An 18,702-nucleotide genomic window follows, 5' to 3' on the forward strand; every position below is an offset into this window, starting at 1 on the left:
TGTTTATTATACGATTCATCTATCACGCTTTAATCAGAAGTGACACATCTGCAGGTTTGTATACTCTCTTGTGAAGTAGGAAGGAAAACGGGCTCATAGGGGAGAAATCAGTTATTGATTGGCCATAAAACACTGTTGACAGGTTCCTGTAGCAGCTCTCAAGCAACACCCACCCCTCTCCTTGAGCAGGATGACAAATAACAGCGATGAAGGGAAGGGTGGAGAATAAAATGTAGATCAGCTGATAAAACCCTCTTATAGAAAGACAGTGCGAGGGGATGGTCCACTGTTCTGATGTGTAGCTGTTAGAGGAGAAGAATCACATCTTCATGTTTCTTGCAGTCCTTGAAGTAAAGACGTTTTTGTCTATAGCATATTTTTGCATTCAAACATATTTTTTGCTGCCTTAAATATACTGTAGTATTCCCCCTCGCTGTATATAGACCCAACAGATATAGTACAAATCAAAATGCTTTATGTTCTGCACAATTAGCAGGACGATTTTGATAAATTAATAATAAATATTGGGTGCTGTTTACATCCAAATTTGCCCTTTCTGGCTCAATTACACTGATGGTCACTGGTGGGCGAGTGAGCTAGCCAGTGAATGAAGTGAGAGTGGAGTGTTAGAGTGAAAAGAAGATTGTTATTGTCTCAATAAAATGTTATTTTCAAATTTTATCATGCAGGTTAAGAAAAATAAACATTCACAACAGATAAATACCACATTTCACATAAATTTGCCAATTGCATCGAGTGTTTAATCTCTCTTTATCTCTCTCTCGCTCTCTTTCTGTGTGTGCGTGTGTGTGTGTGTGTGTGTGTGTGTGTGTGTGTGTGTGTGTGTGTGTGTGTGTTTGTGCTTGTGTGTGTCAACTCTGACCTATGCCTCACACAGAGAGGAGGAGATATGGTGATGGTGTTTTTGTCCTGTTATTGACAGTCCTCCACACCACCGCCCCGGGATTAAGCCCAAAGAAAATCCCCAAAGAATAGGAAATAAGAAAATATTGCAGGGGTTATGGTCTGCAAACACACACTGATTATAAGTGATGACAGAGAAGGATTACTGTTGTAGTCTATAATAGTTAACAGCAGAAAATACCAAGGATGGGTGAACTCCATTGAAGAAATGAAGGTGACAGAACCCATTTAAAGTGTTGCTGTTAATTACCATTCTTGATTGTCTTGTGATGGCTATGATTTGTTTTGTGGCTTCTGGGAGTATTTTGAGAGTTTATTCTACTTTGTGTGGGTTCTGTTTTCTCTCACCTGTATGTCACTATCGGCGTCCCTCCTGGGTCCGCTCTCACTTGATTGTTTTAACCTGTGTCTCATCGACTTTTCTTCCCTGTGCCACCTGTGTCTCAATATCTCCCACTATGGATGATCTGTTCTCTTCTTATTTTCTCTAATGCGATTTCTCATGTTCCAGGCTTGTTGTCCTACTGAACTCCTTTTGTTTTCCCTGTTTCCTCGTGGTTTCTTGTTAGTTTACTTGTCATTTTAGATTTTTCTCTGTTTTCACTCGGGCTTGTTTCTTATCAAATCATTAAGAAGTGCTCTTTCTCTTCTGTTGAGTACATTTAAGTGTTACTTTTTGAACTACAAGAAATATAGAAAAGGAAAAGTTTCCAAATGAAAAACAAATTGAAACACAAAAGTCATTAAAAAAAATCTCCAAATATCAAGTGGCACCTCTCCAATATATGCAGATTTGCACACAAATTATTGCCTGGAAGCCCTCATCTGAAACAAATCTCACTCACGAAATGAGCCTATATTTAACTCGTTACCATAGAAACAAAAACCAATAAACGATCAGGTCCTTAAATAGCAAAAGTCAACAGTTTTTGTTGTTGTAGAAATTTTAGCGAGAAAACAAGTTTCATGCCAATATTTCCAGAAAAAGTTCTATATACTTACAGTTATCACTATTTTTACCAGTTTACACCAAAGAGCATATAAGGCTAGTCTTCACTGTTCAGCATCTGTCTGGCTGAATGTAACAGGTTTGATCTATTCACATATACTAATAAAACAGATGAATATCAATGATGGCTCACACACTTGCAGGGACTCTAAAGGTGTGCATGTTAATAGTTTCATCATTTTCACATTATTGGGCATTTTAGAAGTAATTTTCATCTAATTCTGCTTATATCCTGTGATGATAGAAGTTATGGCCTTTTTGCAGCCACACTAACTGCATTTATGGGGGCAACTGTGGCCTTGGATATGTAGTTTCCCTTCAAAGCGCCAAGATCGAAATAGCAGATCATCTTTAAAGTTTTAAATGGTGCACATTTTATTTGTGTATTCAACTGTTTATGCTTGTATGTGTTCGCTGACATGTACAAACAAACCCACCAGAATATGACCGGCAAAGCAAAGGAGCAGGATGATGGCCAGCAGCAGGAATGCAAAACCAAAGGAGATCCCCAGCACAGCAGTTCTACAACACACATACATTAAATACATTATTATAACATCCTTCACTCCTCTCAGGCCTCCAAAGCAACTCACAGCTCGATAAATGCAGTCAAGCTTCTACTATATTCTACTTTAGACCAGCAAGCTATCCACATAAACATAACTGTAGATGGTACAGTCACTAGTGCTTCATCACACATGTTGTTCACAGGAGGAACACAGTAAGGCAGATTTAAAGCTCTGTGCTATAAAACAGATGATGTCATGTCTACATGTGCAGAGCAATGCTGTGAGAAACAGAAAAAATGAAGAGGGTGTTAGAGAGGTGAAAGACACAATCAATGGCCTGTCAGAAACTGAATCACACCTTTGGCTCCCAGAGGCAATAAATTTAGCATGACCGTGAATTTCCCTTCTCGCCATTAAAAAAGAGGACACACTTCGATTCACCTGATCTATAATCACTATCAGATGTGGAGCCCTTTCATCTCCATTTATTCTGAGCATTGTTCTTCCTGCTCCCCTCACTCTTATTTCTTATTTCATCTTTCCCACTGATGAGACAGTTGGTATCAAATGGCTTTTCAACATCAACCCGCTGCCGCAGCTGGAGTTTGTTGATGCTACAGGCGCAGTTCAGTGTAAATCCTGTGACGGGCTGAAGACTTACTTGGGCAAGACGAGGACTTGCACTATGAATATACAGCAGAATATGAGGCAGGCACAGGTGATGTAGTACTTGAAGGCTGGCAGTGTTGTTGATCTGTACTGTTGAGAGAAAAGGAGGGACATTGCCACATGAGGGTGTGCAGGGCAGCAGCAGAGCATTCCATTTCAATGTGTAGTCAAAATGAAACCTGATAATTAACTTATTAAAAATATACTATGCTTTGTGGAATGAAGAATCAAACAAGCCATAGAGTTGCAGTATGTGGACTGTGCTTTTGCACAACCCCCTTAATGACTTCTGTTTCACAATACATTTCTATTGATTTATTTCCCACATGAACACTGCTGGCTGGTGGTTTGTGTTCGCCTACCTCTTTCTCCAGAGCTTTGTTATGAAAGAACAATGAGATCCTCTGGATGCCCTCAGATTTCAGCCACTGTCTGGACACCAGCGAAATGGAAAGTCAGAAAATACAGAGAAACCACAGTCAGAGTTGTGTTGCATAAAACTGATTGTAATGTTAATTCCATCGGGGGTTTCTTTCTCTGTTTGAATTTCATCCTCCTTGTGCTCCAGGTCCCTCTGGACCCTGACCTGTCTTCATTTCAAGCAGTGGCTATTGTTCATTAAACATCTTGAAACTTCTTCTGCGCCGTGTCCGTTCTGGGTTCTGCCTCAGCCTCAGCCTCTCAAGCGTAACAGTTTAATTAATAACAAAATGTAAAGATGCCTCCGTATAGCTCTTTTGGGGTACCGACATTCAAAATATTGTATTCTACAATACTGTCAAAGAATTACAGTATTGTTAATTTCGATGCAAAGCATATGCCTTAAATAACTGTGATACTCATTTTGTAAATAAGTTTATTGTCCTAAGTGAGATAAAACAGCAAGTGACTCTTGTTCCTCTACAAGCACATTGTTGTTTGGATCAAGGTTTTATTTTAGATAAATTAACTTACATGTTTCAGTCATTGTGGTACTACACTGCTACTACAACACCATAATTAAAGCTGTTACATGACCTGTGATTGGGTAGAGAGAAAAAACTGCATGCACTGCAGGCATGATTCTTACTTCTGTGAGTTGATGCCATCGATCGTGCGAATCATTCGCTCGTTCAGTTCCTCCTCAAACCGTCTCCTTTGAGATTTGGACCTGGGGTCCGGAGGACGGGGGTTGTCACATTTAAACAGGTGACTACATAGAGTATGTCATGGTCATAAATGCTGCTTCTCGCTCACCTTTCTCGTCTCTGGAAGTGGTACTGGCCCATTGGAACGTCCTTAAATGTGAATTACATCATGAATTGATTAATGCCACATATCTACATCTGTCAGAATGTGTGTGTGTTTGGAAAACAGAGTCCTGCCTGAATTGTACTTACAGTTGTGATAACCTTGCCATTGTCTGTGGTCATACTGTCTCGATGGTGAAGGTTGGCAAAGGGCTTTGCAGCACCCCAGGACTCGAGGTAACGGGTCATTCTGACCGATGCCCTCATCTTCCCACCGTCCAGAGAAGGACGCGAGCGCATGCTCAAGAGGGGGCTGTGCCTGTCAGTCTGAGAAAAACATCAGGAACAAACATGGGTCAGTTTGTTGTAATGAATGAATGAATGAATGACCAATATAGATCTAGATGTCATTGAACTGTGGGATTCAGTCAGGGAACTCATTGATAACATCCACGATATCTAAAGTTAGTTAACAACAACTAAAAACAGCGATCATACCAGAACAATTTGGACTAGAAAAACCCTTGAAAATTAGTATCTCGTAGTCACCTCCACGTTTAAGAGATGGAGAAGGTAGTATGATGTCCCGCATTTGTTTGTTTATTTGTGTTTGTTTTGTGGAAGCTTTCTTGAAAAGCCTCTCAGTGGATTTTAATTAAGTTTTGTGTTTAGGATGTTTTCTGGGTCTAAGAAGAGTTGAAGAGTTTGAGGCAGATTTGTACACAATTGTGGAATCTGGTTGACTGTCCTCAATATTCACTCGTTGAATCATATGATTAAAAGACAATAATAATAAATTAACCGCTGTGTAATATTGGAGCCCAACTGGTATCCTAATCTAAATCTGAGAGGTTGAAACGTGTGTCTGGAGCATACAAATAGTATCATACCACAGGAACATAAGGGTGGAGACATGGGATTGATGCCAGTGATGCAGACTGAAAGTCATTAAATCGATTTCATGCATCTGTGAAGAGTAAGAAGTTTTATCCAAAAAGATTGGATGTACACAATCTTTTGTTGTTAACTCATTAATTCTTGGTCCAAAATGTAACGAGATTCCAAGGACCAAAACTATGTTGTGTTATTGCATTTAGTAAATTTAATGAAGTCATTTCATCATGGCCACATTGCCAAAGTGTGGGATTTATCCTGTTTGTAATAATAGAACTATTAAATTCTCTTCGTACTGAGACAAATGTCTAATATGTGTTATTATGGCAATTTTATTTTTATACACCCTGACAAATATTTTCCACTTTCAGAAAAATGTCACTATAACATACACAGTTTGATAACAGTGAGAAACACACATGACCATTACACATTGGGTTTCTGTACATGTTTCACTGCAGACATTACAAACCTTTATTTTGAACCCAGCGGAATATTTTTCCTTGCTCAAACTCAGTGGGTGTAAAGTAATGAGGACAGACATTCCAGGTCAACTGACTGCTCTTGACATTAGTGACTTGCTTGTCGATGTGTTCAGCTACTGAGGCCACTTATGGAAAATGATGCAGCTCTTTGTTATTTTGGCATGTTTGCTGAGTGCTGCTCTCTGACAAAGCCCACACCACTTTACTGCTTGCAGGAAGATTGTCCTGCAATAATCCTCTGCAACCGTACAAGTAAAAAAAAAATTTTCGGTGTTAAAACCTAGAATGACATGATGTTCCTTGTTCGACACCTCTGGTGATTTACTGTAACAAGCAATAGAGACAGGCATAGAGACTGACCCAACATGACACATAAGGCAGTAAGGATCAGATTATTTCCTGCAGCAACAGTTCCGACAGTGACAACCTATTTCATTGTCTGAAGAACATGTGTGTGAGAGCATGAGGTATGTTGCTGGTGAGTTGGCCACAGGTGAGTGTGTGTTAACATCTATAGGTGATATGACTGTTTTACGGTATGTATAGTATGTATAATACATAGTGCATGTACGTCCAGAGTGTCTATACTGTCCACACAGTGTATCGTGTGCATGTACATTATATGCAGCATATATGTATACAGACTGTTCAGAATATACAATATATATTTCGTGAGTATATAACTTGTAGGTATGTACTGCATGCACATACAGTGTATGTAGTGTAGTATACTATATATACAGTCTATATTTATACAAGTCTCATACATCTGTGCACTATATATTGTACTGTATATACATTCAGTATAATAAGTACAGTGTGTATTTCAGTAGAATGTATTCAAACATCCATCCCATCCATCCACTTTCTTGTGGACGACACATTCGTAATCCACTTGTCTACCTTGTGGGTTACAGGACTGCTGGAGTCTATCCCAGCCATCGATGGGCAAAAGGCAGGGTACACCCCAAATTAGATGCCAGCTCCTTGCAGGCCAGAGAAAAGACAAACAAACACACACACTCACACACACCTACGGACAATTAGATGTGATCAATTCACCTAAGCTACATGCTTTTGGAGGTAGAAGACCCTGGAGAGAACCCACACAAACACGTGTATGTAAACAGTGCTCTATATTTGGCCATGATCCATACAGTGGCTCCATGAAAATGTCACTGAGCACCCACAGTTCATTATGTTAAATTTTACTTTTTTCAGAGGGTATGGAAAAGCTACATGTATGACAGCAAATGAAAATACAAGATAAAGAGTAGCATCTTTTCACATGAGAAAAACATTTTATTTTTAAGATGATAATTGTTTATATATCCAGAACCTCAGATCAGAACAGGATTACCACCATGGAGCCAGGGTAAATGTATTCTCTCATAAATGAGATACCATAAAAATGATTTAAAAAATGAAAATGTGACAGTCTGTCTTTGCAGTGACCAAAATGTACATAGTTTTTGAACCATAGAAAAAATAAACCCTTGTTTCAAACCTGAACATCTGGTTATTATAGATATCTAAAGAAGAAGGCACATTGCAGCCAATTGATGGGGGAATTAGAGAAGCAGAAGACTGTTACACTTATTTTTTTGTTTGCTAAGCCAAAAACCCAGAGCAGGGCTGGATGCCAATATTCCATGAAGAGATATTCTCAGCAGAAAGCTCTCTGGAGAGGCAGATGTGTTAAAGCAATAGTTTATGCACTGATTGGACAGAGGGAGCTGCAATATGTTTTAGGCCACTCACGAGGCCTTAAACAGAGAAAAAGACGAAAAGGACGGGGTTATCTTGTCTTAGGGGAGATTAACTGACGATACAGCAGCTAAGATGCTCAACCTACTGTAACTGGTTCAATTTAATATTAGAATGTTGAACATTTTTTACTTAAATTTTAAATTAATGTACAGGTATTATATAAATCAATATTTTTAGAGTGGCACTATATAAAAAAATTATCACAAAAAATCTAACTGAAGAATTTTTTGTGTCTTGGAACAATAGATAATCTTGCGTTAGACTAAGACAACCAGCAGCTCTCCGGCTATACAGGATGTATAAAAAACGAAAACAATGATTCTAACCTTGGGGTTGATGACCAGGAAGCTGATAACTCCGTGTTCTTTCAGGTAGGAGTCTCGACTCTGTCCGTCTCCAGGCTCCACCTTATATGAGCCTTTCAAATGCTCCAGTGTCTCCGAAGAGATGTGGACCCTCCTGGAGATGGAGAGTCAGGGGAGATCATGAGAGAAGAACTGATGTCATCATGCTATCAACACATCTGTCAAATGTATTATTTACTTTCTAGCCTCAAAACTACACCAGCCTGCAATTACCCCCCTGGGGTTATTTGATTACCCTTACTAATGCTGAATGAGTGAGATGGGAATGATTTTTTTCCAGTGGGTATATTTTTTAGCTAGTTAAAGCAGGCATAAAATGAAGAGGAACATCATTTACGGCCACATCACAATGTAAAGCTAATTGGCTAAAGAGAACGGGATGTTTATTGTGCTTCTTCTTGATGCTGCAGCAAAACATCAATACTGTATGTTTCTCCCTTAGGTTTTTTTTCTTATATTTGTTGGGGATCTAATTTATCAGGGATTAGAAAACTGATACTGATACAGTATACTTTTTTTTTTTTAAACTTTGAACCAGACTTTGATGTTTCTGACTGAGTAAGTCTAAATAGTTTCACACTCAAAAACGGGACAACAATGCAAGTGAAGAAACAGACTCCAATACAGCCACCATGAGACTTCCCACTGCATGATAATCATACTACACTGCTGCTAGTCACAGACATTGCTCACTTCTACTAGGCCACATGGAATGACAGTGGAACAGATGGGGATTCACTAACTTTCTAAAGTAAAGTTTAGATTGGCATTAAATACTAACAGCAGAAAGGGTTTCCCTAAGCACAGACTCCTGGTTGGTTTACTAATTAAAGCCAGGTACACGCCTCTGGTTTGCCAGCAACACAGTAATCAGGGATTTGCAAAGCAGTATTGAATCAGCAGTCAGATCAAGTGCAACAGACTATAAATGCTGGATATATCATACCCTGGCACACCACCTGCCTCCATGTGATTGGCTAGTGTCACATCATGTGACCACACATCATACTGCCACTTCCGAAGGCCAATCACACCACAGAGGACGTTGCCAGAATGAACGCCAACGCGCATGTTGATATCCACTCCTGTGGCATCTCGGACTTTCCTGCGGAAACGGAGCAGAAAATGAATCTTTCAAGTTGTAGTTCACGATTTTGTAAAATCTGTTTTATTTCCATTCATTCTGAGAACAAAATCTTTGAGTTGAAATTAGCCTGGACATGTACAAAGTCACACAAAAACAGAAGTACTGTGCTGCATGTCATGAGTTCAGACATATTATAAGTCAAAAGTTTCATAGTATTCCTTGACTAATCAAGCATAACCAAAATGTGGGTTTCTAAAAATAAGACAGTGAAATATTGTCTGTTTCTTTGTACAAAATGCTGCCAGTAACCAGTAATTTAGATGCTACATTTGTAAAATGAGTCAGTGGAATTGAATTTGAGTCAGTGTGGAAAATCCTGCATAACTACAAAAATACAGACTCACTGCGTCTGAAGTGAATGAAACCGGATGTCGCCATGAATCTACTTACGATTAAGGATCAGTGCTGGCATGCGAACACATCGCCTATAAAACTAATGTGTTTGGGTTCATGCAAGAGAGAAGCATACAGAGATGAGGCAGAAGTGGGGGACTTTTTAATTTGCAAGACGTTTTTGCTAATTTTGGAGGTTTATCATATTGAATTCACAAACTGTTTACTCCAGAGTTCAAACAGAGAAACCAAGTCTGGCATTCCATCTGCTCAGTCTGCTCGTCTTTGTGTTTCATGTGTGAGTGAGAAAGTCAAAGAGAGAGAGATCTGGTATTTTACTTGATGGCCTCACACATATCCAAGCCCATCTTTACGCAGTTCCTGGCATGATGAGGCAACGACACAGGCAGGCCAGACACACAGTAGTAACAATCTCCCAGGATCTTGATTCGCATACACTCATTTTCCTTAAAGAGATGGGGTAAAGGTGGAAAGTGAAGATTAAGAGAACATTTGTCAACCATCATCAGTCCAAAATAATAATATCTGTACAGGTTTACTATTTCATTTAGAAAATGTTGTCTCTTGTGCACTGTCTCACCTCCACACAACCAGCACGCACACATAGTCACATCCATCAAGCCCAAAATCATACACCCACACACCTAACACATGAGCTCTTATTCCACATGTGGGAAGTGTAACAGCTCATCGTTGGATCACATTTATGTAATGGCAGCATTGTAAGGCAGAAGGACAGAACTTCTGGACACAAAGCTGAGAGAGCCTGACTCATTTTTTTAGATAGATATACCCAGGAGACCCTGTTCAGCCCACGCTGCTCAACCTGTAGCTGATAGCAAGCTAAGGGTTCACAGAAGATATGGCAGCAAGGCCGACAATGGCCGCAGGACAGAGAAAGCATCTATTTCAAGGCCACATTTGATCTGATTGACAGCTGGAGACACATTCTGCTGTCTCCTCTTGGTTATATTGGGATTAAAATAAAAATTGTCCCCACAATTTAATATCCATTGACAGATTTACCCTGGCATTAGCTGAAAGCACTTTTTGTAAACCAAATCACATTTAAATGTCATAAAGATCCTTAGCCTCTGCATTAAAGATGGATGAATTATTTGTGGAACAGAACATGCTTCACATTTAAATGCTGTTTGGAAAGGAGTACAGCGTCACTTGGAAATTATTTATTCAAAGCCTTTGTAATTACATGTGTTTAAATGTCAAAATCTTCTGTAGTTTTATATAGATGTGAAGCTACACCTCATGGTGTTGCAGTATTAGACTGCATGAAATATTATGTTCTCATTCATAAACTGTACAAAAAGTAGCTCAAACACTGCACAGCAAAGAATCTTTGCTTCACAGGAAAAATTGGTATCTTATTTTCTCGAGTTTAGAAGGTATATGCATGTGATTTAGAGTCTTTACATTCCAATAATCTGTCATACAACTTGTGTCTATAAAATCTGATACGCAATAAAGATGGCCTTATTTTGAAATACCTTTGCAATCTGGTCGAACTTTCCGAAGAGCTCATTTAACATGTGCACAAGTTCACCAGGGGAGCAGTCGCTGGCCAGCCTGGTGAAGCCCACAATATCAGCATAGAGAATGCTGCAGAAAACAAGATAAGCAATAAATAACACAATGCTGTCTTCTGTATCTCTGTATCCAGACTTAAGCTCATTTATCTCTACCCTGCTCCTAATTCGTTTCTTCTCATCACTGAGGCACGGTGTTTTCCCTTCAAAATAATAGAAATGCTTGGATGTCACCATGGATTATATGGATGTTTTATGAATGCAACATAATAATACGTTGTGAGATTGTCATGCAGTGGAATATAAACTGCCTTGCTAGCCAGAAAATTATCAACTACATACATCTTAAATATTTAATCATTACAGAGGTGTAATATAAGTATTTATAAACCAAACTTCCAGCGATAAAACCCTCCTGATTTTGAACAGGGGTGTGATATTGTGGTGGAGGAGTCTGGGCATTGCTCAGCGGCAGGAGATGATAGATGAGGCTGAAAAACTTCAACTGTGTTCAAGTTTGTGAGGTGGAAAACAGAGACTGTTCTCATGACTCTCTTTGTTAGGCAGCATCTTGTTTTCATTATTCTTTTTTTAATACCCTACACCAAATTCTCTAATGTGAAAGACAAACAACTCCTCATGCATTATGTCTCCATTGCCTCAGATGTGTGACAGGCTTACATATCAACTTTAAGCATCCGTCTACTTCCTAAGATGAAAATGATATTTAATGCGAAGAACAAAATATCCTGTCCGCAACTTCAAACAGGATGGTGGGGGCAGCAGGTGCTGCTTGGCTCTGTCTCACCACTGTATTGTGTAGGTGGACGCCCGCAGACTCACAACACCACCTGTCCTTGGATGTCAGTTCTTTATTCTGGGGAGATTGCCCTCTTTACTGAGATATACCACGAGTGATTTTATTATTATCAGCACACCCGGATACACATAAGCACAGACTCACCCACGCATACCTCAGGCCTGCATAAAAGGGACACAGAAATATTCTCTCTTCTGTAAAGTTTCAGCCTCTTCTTCTTCTTTTCCTTTGGGCTTTTCCCTTCAGGGGTCGCCGCGGCAAATCAGGTGCCTCCATCTAACCCTGTCTTCTGCATCCTCTTCACTCACACCAACTACCTTCATGTCCTCTTTCACTACATCCATTAACCTCCTCTTTGGTCTTCCTCTAGGCCTCCTGCCTGGCAGTTCCAAACCCAGCATCCTTCTACCAATATATTCACTATCTTTCTGTGGACATGTCCAAACCATCTCAGTCTGGCCTCTCTGACTTTATCTCCAAAACCTCTAACATGTGCTGTCCCTCTGATTACTCATTCCTGATCCTATCCTTCCTGGTCACTCCCAGAGAGAACCTCAGCATCTTCATCTCTGCTACCTCCAGCTCTGTCTCCTGTCTTTTCCTCAGTGACACTGTCTCTAGACCAAACAACATCGCTGGTCTCACCACAGTTTTGTACACCTTTCCTTTCATTTTAGCTGAAAATCTTCTATCACACATCACACCTTCAACTACTTTTCCCATAACTTCATTGTAAAGCTCATCTGCTTTATTCCTCTGTAGTTGCCACCTGTAAAGTTTCAGCCTGATGTGGACAATTTATAAATAAAATCTTCTGGTTAACCTGGATTTGGATCTTTTGGTCTTACCAATATAAAGAGGATACCATTAAGAACACAGGACATAGAGTCCTGTTGTTTTGGCAAAGTGATCTCAGAGGGCAAAGGAAGCAGATTAACTCTCAATTAAATTTGACCAGAGCAATGAAAAGGAAAAAGAAAGGGGAAGAAATAAAGGGAGAAAACAAACGTGAGAGCAGATCAAAATGGACGGAAGAAGGAGCCAAGGGAAAGGACAGCATGAAATTGGTCCAATCAAACATGGAGCTGAGAACAGCACACAATCACCTTTGTTACATGGAGGCACAGATAAAGGTGAAGTCTCATTACTACCTGACATTGGTGTGACGCTGGACATACAGGTTGTGGAAGTTGTTGGTGCTTTCAGTTCGACCAAAGTTGGGTCCCTGCAGCCTCTGGATGATCTCGGCCTTCATCACCCTGGCTATGTGAGCTGGAAGTAAGGATAACAGCAAACGTTCCTGGAGACAAAGAGAGGAGGGGGCAGGGATGAAAAGTGAGATGAGCTGGAGTTGATAATCTATGATGCAATAAGGGAAAAAGGCAAAGCAATATGTGTTTGTTTAATAGCATTAGAGAAACTAATGATTGTTTGGATTGACCCACTAACATGATAATGTACTGCAAGTTTTTAGTGGTGGGAAGAAGCTGAACTTGGAGAGAGAACCTGTGCAAACAGGGAAACTCGCAAAAGTCTGAGGACCTCAGGTGGATTTGAACCCGGAATCTTCACGCTGTGAGGCAAAAACACTACCCACTGGTGTCTTTGTTTTTAATTTCATACTCATACAACATAACTGATGCACTCTGAGTGAACGAAAAGATACCCTTACACATGTAGAAATATGTAACATCATATGGACAATATGTCTGTGTGAAAAAATAGTTTCTGCTGCAAGGTAACCTTCAGCTCTGCTCAACATATTTTGTTCTCCCACACATTATTCTATTCTATTCTATTCTATTCTATTCTATTCTATTCTATTCTATTCTATTCTATTCTATTCTATTCTATTCTATTCTATTCTATTCTACTCTACTCTACTCTATTCTATTCTATTCTATTCTATTCTATTCTATTCTATTCTGTTCTATTCTATTCTATTCTCAGCTCATCAATTCTGTTTTGAACTGCTGTAATCTCGGTACTGCATACAATACAACCATTGTCGCCCACAGCTAATAATTAACTATCTAAATAGATTTTTTACTTAATAATGGTTCTTTGGATCATATCTCAGAACAGAACACAAGAAGCACATACAGAAGAGCAAACGGGACAAAGACATTTTCCAGGCAGAGGAAAGCAAATGCTGTGAATGTACAGATCCTGTGATCCCATGGGTGGATCAAGGGTGCTGTGCTCATCAGGAAGACTTAAATGGGATTGCGGAAAAATGTATACTTTAATCTGGGTTTTCTGTTTTCTAAAATGCCTTTCAATCACCAGTTGAGACCAGAGCAAATGTCACTTTCATTCAAGGTGAAAAATGGACACGTCTCTTGTGAGGTGTATGTCTAGAGATGCATGCAAGTCTCGACCTTAAATGACCTGCCTAGTGCTTTGGATGCACCGAGGTGGGTGTGGCAGTGAAATATGTCTTATGTTTACTTGGTTTTCTCACCCGAGGATTTTAGTCTACAAGTGTTACAAAAAGCTGACGATACAAAGAGGCCTTCGCTGGCTCTGAGGTGCTGACACGTAAGTTTGATGGCTGCTGTTTTCAAGAGTCGAAATATCAAAGTTTACTTAAAGCAGCACAGACGACATCTAAAACGAGACATATGAGTGTATAATACGGTCAGTTACCTGAGAAAATAAGAAAAAATGGAAGACTAGAGAAAGTAAAATTATCCACCCATAGCAGTTGTGTTACTGTGTGTGTTGTGGGTTTTAATCTAGAACCATCCACATCAGATGGAGGTTCATTTGAGGGTGATTGTGGTGTGTGTTTGCACACATGAGTAAGAATTCGGACAGGTGTGATTGTGTGTGTGCGTGTGTGTGTGTTTGTGTGTGTGTGTGTGTGTGTGTGCATATTGGACAGGGTGAATAGCTCCCTGAGGGGGTGTGACTCATAAATGCAGCTCACAGCAGAGAGGGTCATTACATTGTTCACACACCACAGGCTCATTTCCTAAAACACAGCAGCAAATTAAGTAGAGACAGGAGTTGGAGGGGGGTGCTCTAAAAATAGAAACCCACGCCACCCGCACTTATTTACTTATTCAGCACTGAGGCAATACGAACAGTCTACTGAGAGCGAACGGAAAGGGTGTGATAGCCTGCAGAAATGTCAAATTATAAATCATGTGTTTGATTAATGAACTCAAGTGATCTGTATTCAGCAACTAAATGAGAGCTGGCGTTTGTTTTGTGATGCACTGGCACACTAACACACACACACACACACACACACACACACACACACACACACACACACACACACACACACACACACACACACACACACACACACACACACACACACACACACACACACACACAATACGTACCCTTTATTTAAAGAGTACAAACCTCCACTAAAACAGCTCAGTGCATAGTAGGTCCTGGATCTGTTCCAGGTTCTGGATAAGTTCAACTCTAATTAAAATAAAGACTCCTAATGAAATTTTTAATATCTGGGATAGGTCTGGATTTAACTCCAGTAATAAATTTTATACACACATTTAACTCTGAAAGTGCAAAAGGTTTTTGGACATATAAAAGCAGCATCATGAGAGTTCTGACAGTGTGTACCTGTTGGTGCTTCTCAAACTCCAGTTTAATGGGGGACTTGATGCAGTTGCAGGTATCCTGGTAGGTCTGCTTGAGGGCCAGGTCCATCAGGTGTTTGTGGTACGCTCCCGCCAGGTTCCCACACGTGAAGATGATCACATTGGCTAAGATCTGCCCCCCCCACACAGACACACAGACACACAGACACACACACACACACACACACACACACACATACACAAACAAGGTGAGGTAATAAAATGATGTCATGAGGTGACACGTATTTTAGATGCACCTGTGCTTAAAATTCCCAACTTTCTATTTTCGCATTTATTATTGCTCAATGAAAGCCGGTCACAGAACACACCGTGACAACACTTCTACAACACCGTGTCAACCACTAGCTTGTTAAAATGTAAAATTGCATATCAGTGGGTTGCGTTGATGCTGTAAGAAAGGGGAGAGCAGTGGATGTTTTGAACACATTTTATTGGTGTGCTTTTCCACTGTGTGTGTTTGTGTGTGTGTGCGTGTGCGTGTGCGTTTGTGTGTGTGTTTGTGACAGAGAAGAGATGAGTTTGGTCTGAGCGTTATCAGTAGGTTTATACACACAACATGTGTTTTAGCTTCAGACATGTAATGACGGTAAATCGATAGTTTCAAATACAGCTTGTCATGGTCCTGTATCTTTTATTGAATCTCATGCTTTGCCTGTATGTTTGCTATTTGGTGTACTTATAGAAGAACAACTAGTTTCCTGCTTTGCAGTGAGACTTTCTTTGTGCTCAGTATCCAGAGTGCATTCATTTAGAGTCATTGCGTGAAGAGCTGCTCCAGGAGTAGGCAGTTTATCTGCCTCTGGAGGCTTTGTTGAATATGCTGGGTTACAGTAATACAGGGCAGGCCCACTGTTTTATAACCCAGTTCCTATTAAAATGTTTCACACCATAATTTTTAATTATGCACACAACAACATCACAATTAGGTTCCATTGAAATTAACCCTTGTGAACCATTTATTTAGAGAACAGGAAGCTCAGCTACATCTGCTACAGAGGCAGGAAATTGCATAAATGGTAGATTTCATCATCCAACTATTAAGCTGTGTTATCAAAGGTCAGAGTCAAAGTGAACAATTAAGTCCAGTTCAGACCACAGACTCACGGCAAGACAAAAATATTACTTAGAAAATTTGCAGCACAGTATTTAAAAGTATTTTTTATTTTCCAGAATGTGAACTCTCTTTAGCCTACTTATTTTTAGACTGGAACTAGCATTTAAGATTTCTTGACAAGTTAAATTTTTTGTGCTGCATTGACAGGTAATTTCCCCAGTTTTCACCCATTTAGTCTTCAAAGTCACCGTTTCTTTCTTGAATGTTAGATGATTTTTTCGATTCTATCTCTTGGTCTGTCCTTGCTTGACTGATGTTGGTTGAAAGAATTGAGGAAAGGTCTCATCGGTATAATACAAAACATAAAATTTACATTTATGGCAACTTCATCAACTTTAGTATGGAGGGGTTTTTTTTCCTTTCTTCACCTTCACATACCTTTTGTTTTCTCTGCTCCATAAACATGCAGTAAATAATCACTGCACCCATTCATTCTCTGACTCTCCAGTGTATAATTAGGTAAAGGAAAAAGCCTGAAGCTAGCATTTAATGTACAGGTACTGCTAGATGTTGCTATGGAAACCAGACACCATCATGTTTATTCTTGTTGGTTTTCAGAACATTTCAACGTGGTGGAGTCTGACTAGTCTCACCTTTCCCCCCTGTGCAATCTCATCATCTTACCTGCCAGACCAGTGGTTCCAGTTCTTTGACCCTGGAGGCCAGACAGATGCTGAGGGTCACGGTGTGTGAGAAGCATGTGATGGCGCTGGCAATAATGGCCCCTCTCATAGAGAAGGGCAGCATGGTGTAGACAACAAAAACAATAAACAGGAAGAAGGACACCTGGAAACAGGAAGCAGGAATAAATTAGTGGGTATAGGCGATTATCTTAAGCTTTTTTTTTTTCAGCTTTTCCTAGATGGGGAAATTTCAGTAGAAATACAAGAGGCTTCATAGACGATCCTGCTAAATAAAAATTGCTGTTCGGTGCTGATGTGGTGATGATGGAATGACCATAACCTTTTTTAAATGTGAATATGAAAAAAGGGAAAATCAGGTACAAATATGCCCAAAAAGGGCAAATAACCAAAATGAAGGAAGTAATAATGAAATTCACACTCATACAGCCCCCACAACGCATTTATGAAATTTCACTGAATTCTTCTTACATGCCCTCTGTGGCAGAGGCATTAGGGGACAATAACATTATCTTTCAACATGATCATGCAACAGCTGTGATAATGGCACAAAATTGCAAGCAAATCAAAGCAACAAATAAATTTCCTGACATCATTTTATTCAGCTGCAAGTCAACCCGTTCTGGGCTGATGGTCACGCAAGTGCTTACTGAAAAAAAAAAGCCTGGATGGAGAGAATAAAAATACATGCAATTGAATCCCACTAGAGCATTATAATCTAGAATTTCTGTATTTGTCTGTTTTTGTTTAAAAGCAGTACAGTTATAAGAGTGAGGTGGGCTGCCTCCTCCTCTGATCCCATAATAAATCATGGGAGGTGAGTAGGTTGCTCACTGAGCGTTAAAAAAACCCTCAATCATTACCACACCACACATCACAGCAACACATAATATAGCTGTAAAGTACAATGGCTCAAATATTGTATTCCATTTTTTGCTTTTGTTTTGTTTTTTACTGTGGAGTATATTTAGATGGAGTTTCCTGTTTGTTGTTGTTTTTCAAGATCCATCAAATATCTTGCTCTGACCTCCAATCTGTTTCGACTCTGGATTAGCATATGTCTGTGTGTGTGTGTGTGTGTGTGTGTGTGTGTGTGTGTGTGTGTGTGTGTGTGTGTGTGTGTGTGTGTGTGTGTGTGTGTGTGTGTGTGTGTGTGTGTGTGTGTGTGTGTGTTTCCAACTGTGTTGTCATTGATAAGTTGTGCTTGAACCTCCTGCTTCGTCCCTGTCCACTTCCCCCCGCTGTCAGTCCACCCCTTCCTGTTTTGGTGGCGACCAGTGCCCACAAGTCAGAGTTCCAACTGAGCCTCCAGATGAACTCTGACCTTCCCATTTGTTTATTTCCTGTGTCTCCCAGTATTTTGCAAATGGAATCTGCTGAGACATTAAGCAAACTTTAACATAACTTGATCTTGCTCACACCCAGAACCCACTGCAGTATGTAATCATTAATATACAGTTAATATTATGCTAATTTGACTTTGTCTCTTATTTATACAGATTTGCATGATGATTCCAGGCACAACAAGACTTATGACATCACTATTCTGAGCATTTGCATCAACAGTGTTCTGGGTGATGTGTCAAAAAG

At 39.8% G+C, this 18,702-nt stretch overlaps 1 protein-coding gene across 3 annotated transcripts in view; it reads right to left on the reverse strand.

Moving 5' to 3' along the window:
- Positions 1 to 18,702, reverse strand: part of adcy2b (adenylate cyclase 2b (brain)) — a 40,568-nt gene that overhangs the window by 11,560 nt on the left and 10,306 nt on the right. For 2 of the 3 annotated variants that reach the window (XM_068333418.1, XM_068333417.1), the window contains exons 3-15: positions 17,096 to 17,257; positions 15,320 to 15,469; positions 12,871 to 13,019; positions 10,861 to 10,972; positions 9,674 to 9,801; positions 8,801 to 8,959; positions 7,816 to 7,948; positions 4,491 to 4,667; positions 4,348 to 4,388; positions 4,181 to 4,261; positions 3,474 to 3,543; positions 3,104 to 3,201; positions 2,371 to 2,455 (exon numbers count right to left, since the gene is read on the reverse strand). In XM_068333418.1, the coding sequence (XP_068189519.1) occupies positions 2,371 to 2,455; positions 3,104 to 3,201; positions 3,474 to 3,543; positions 4,181 to 4,261; positions 4,348 to 4,388; positions 4,491 to 4,667; positions 7,816 to 7,948; positions 8,801 to 8,959; positions 9,674 to 9,801; positions 10,861 to 10,972; positions 12,871 to 13,019; positions 15,320 to 15,469; positions 17,096 to 17,257 (1,545 nt within the window). The remainder of the gene's footprint in view (positions 1 to 2,370; positions 2,456 to 3,103; positions 3,202 to 3,473; positions 3,544 to 4,180; positions 4,262 to 4,347; positions 4,389 to 4,490; positions 4,668 to 7,815; positions 7,949 to 8,800; positions 8,960 to 9,673; positions 9,802 to 10,860; positions 10,973 to 12,870; positions 13,020 to 15,319; positions 15,470 to 17,095; positions 17,258 to 18,702) is intronic. The other variant, XM_068333419.1, reaches the window with a different exon arrangement.

The sequence above is a fragment of the Antennarius striatus genome, chromosome 14 (assembly GCF_040054535.1).
Source record: "Antennarius striatus isolate MH-2024 chromosome 14, ASM4005453v1, whole genome shotgun sequence".
Classification (NCBI taxonomy): domain Eukaryota; kingdom Metazoa; phylum Chordata; class Actinopteri; order Lophiiformes; family Antennariidae; genus Antennarius; species Antennarius striatus.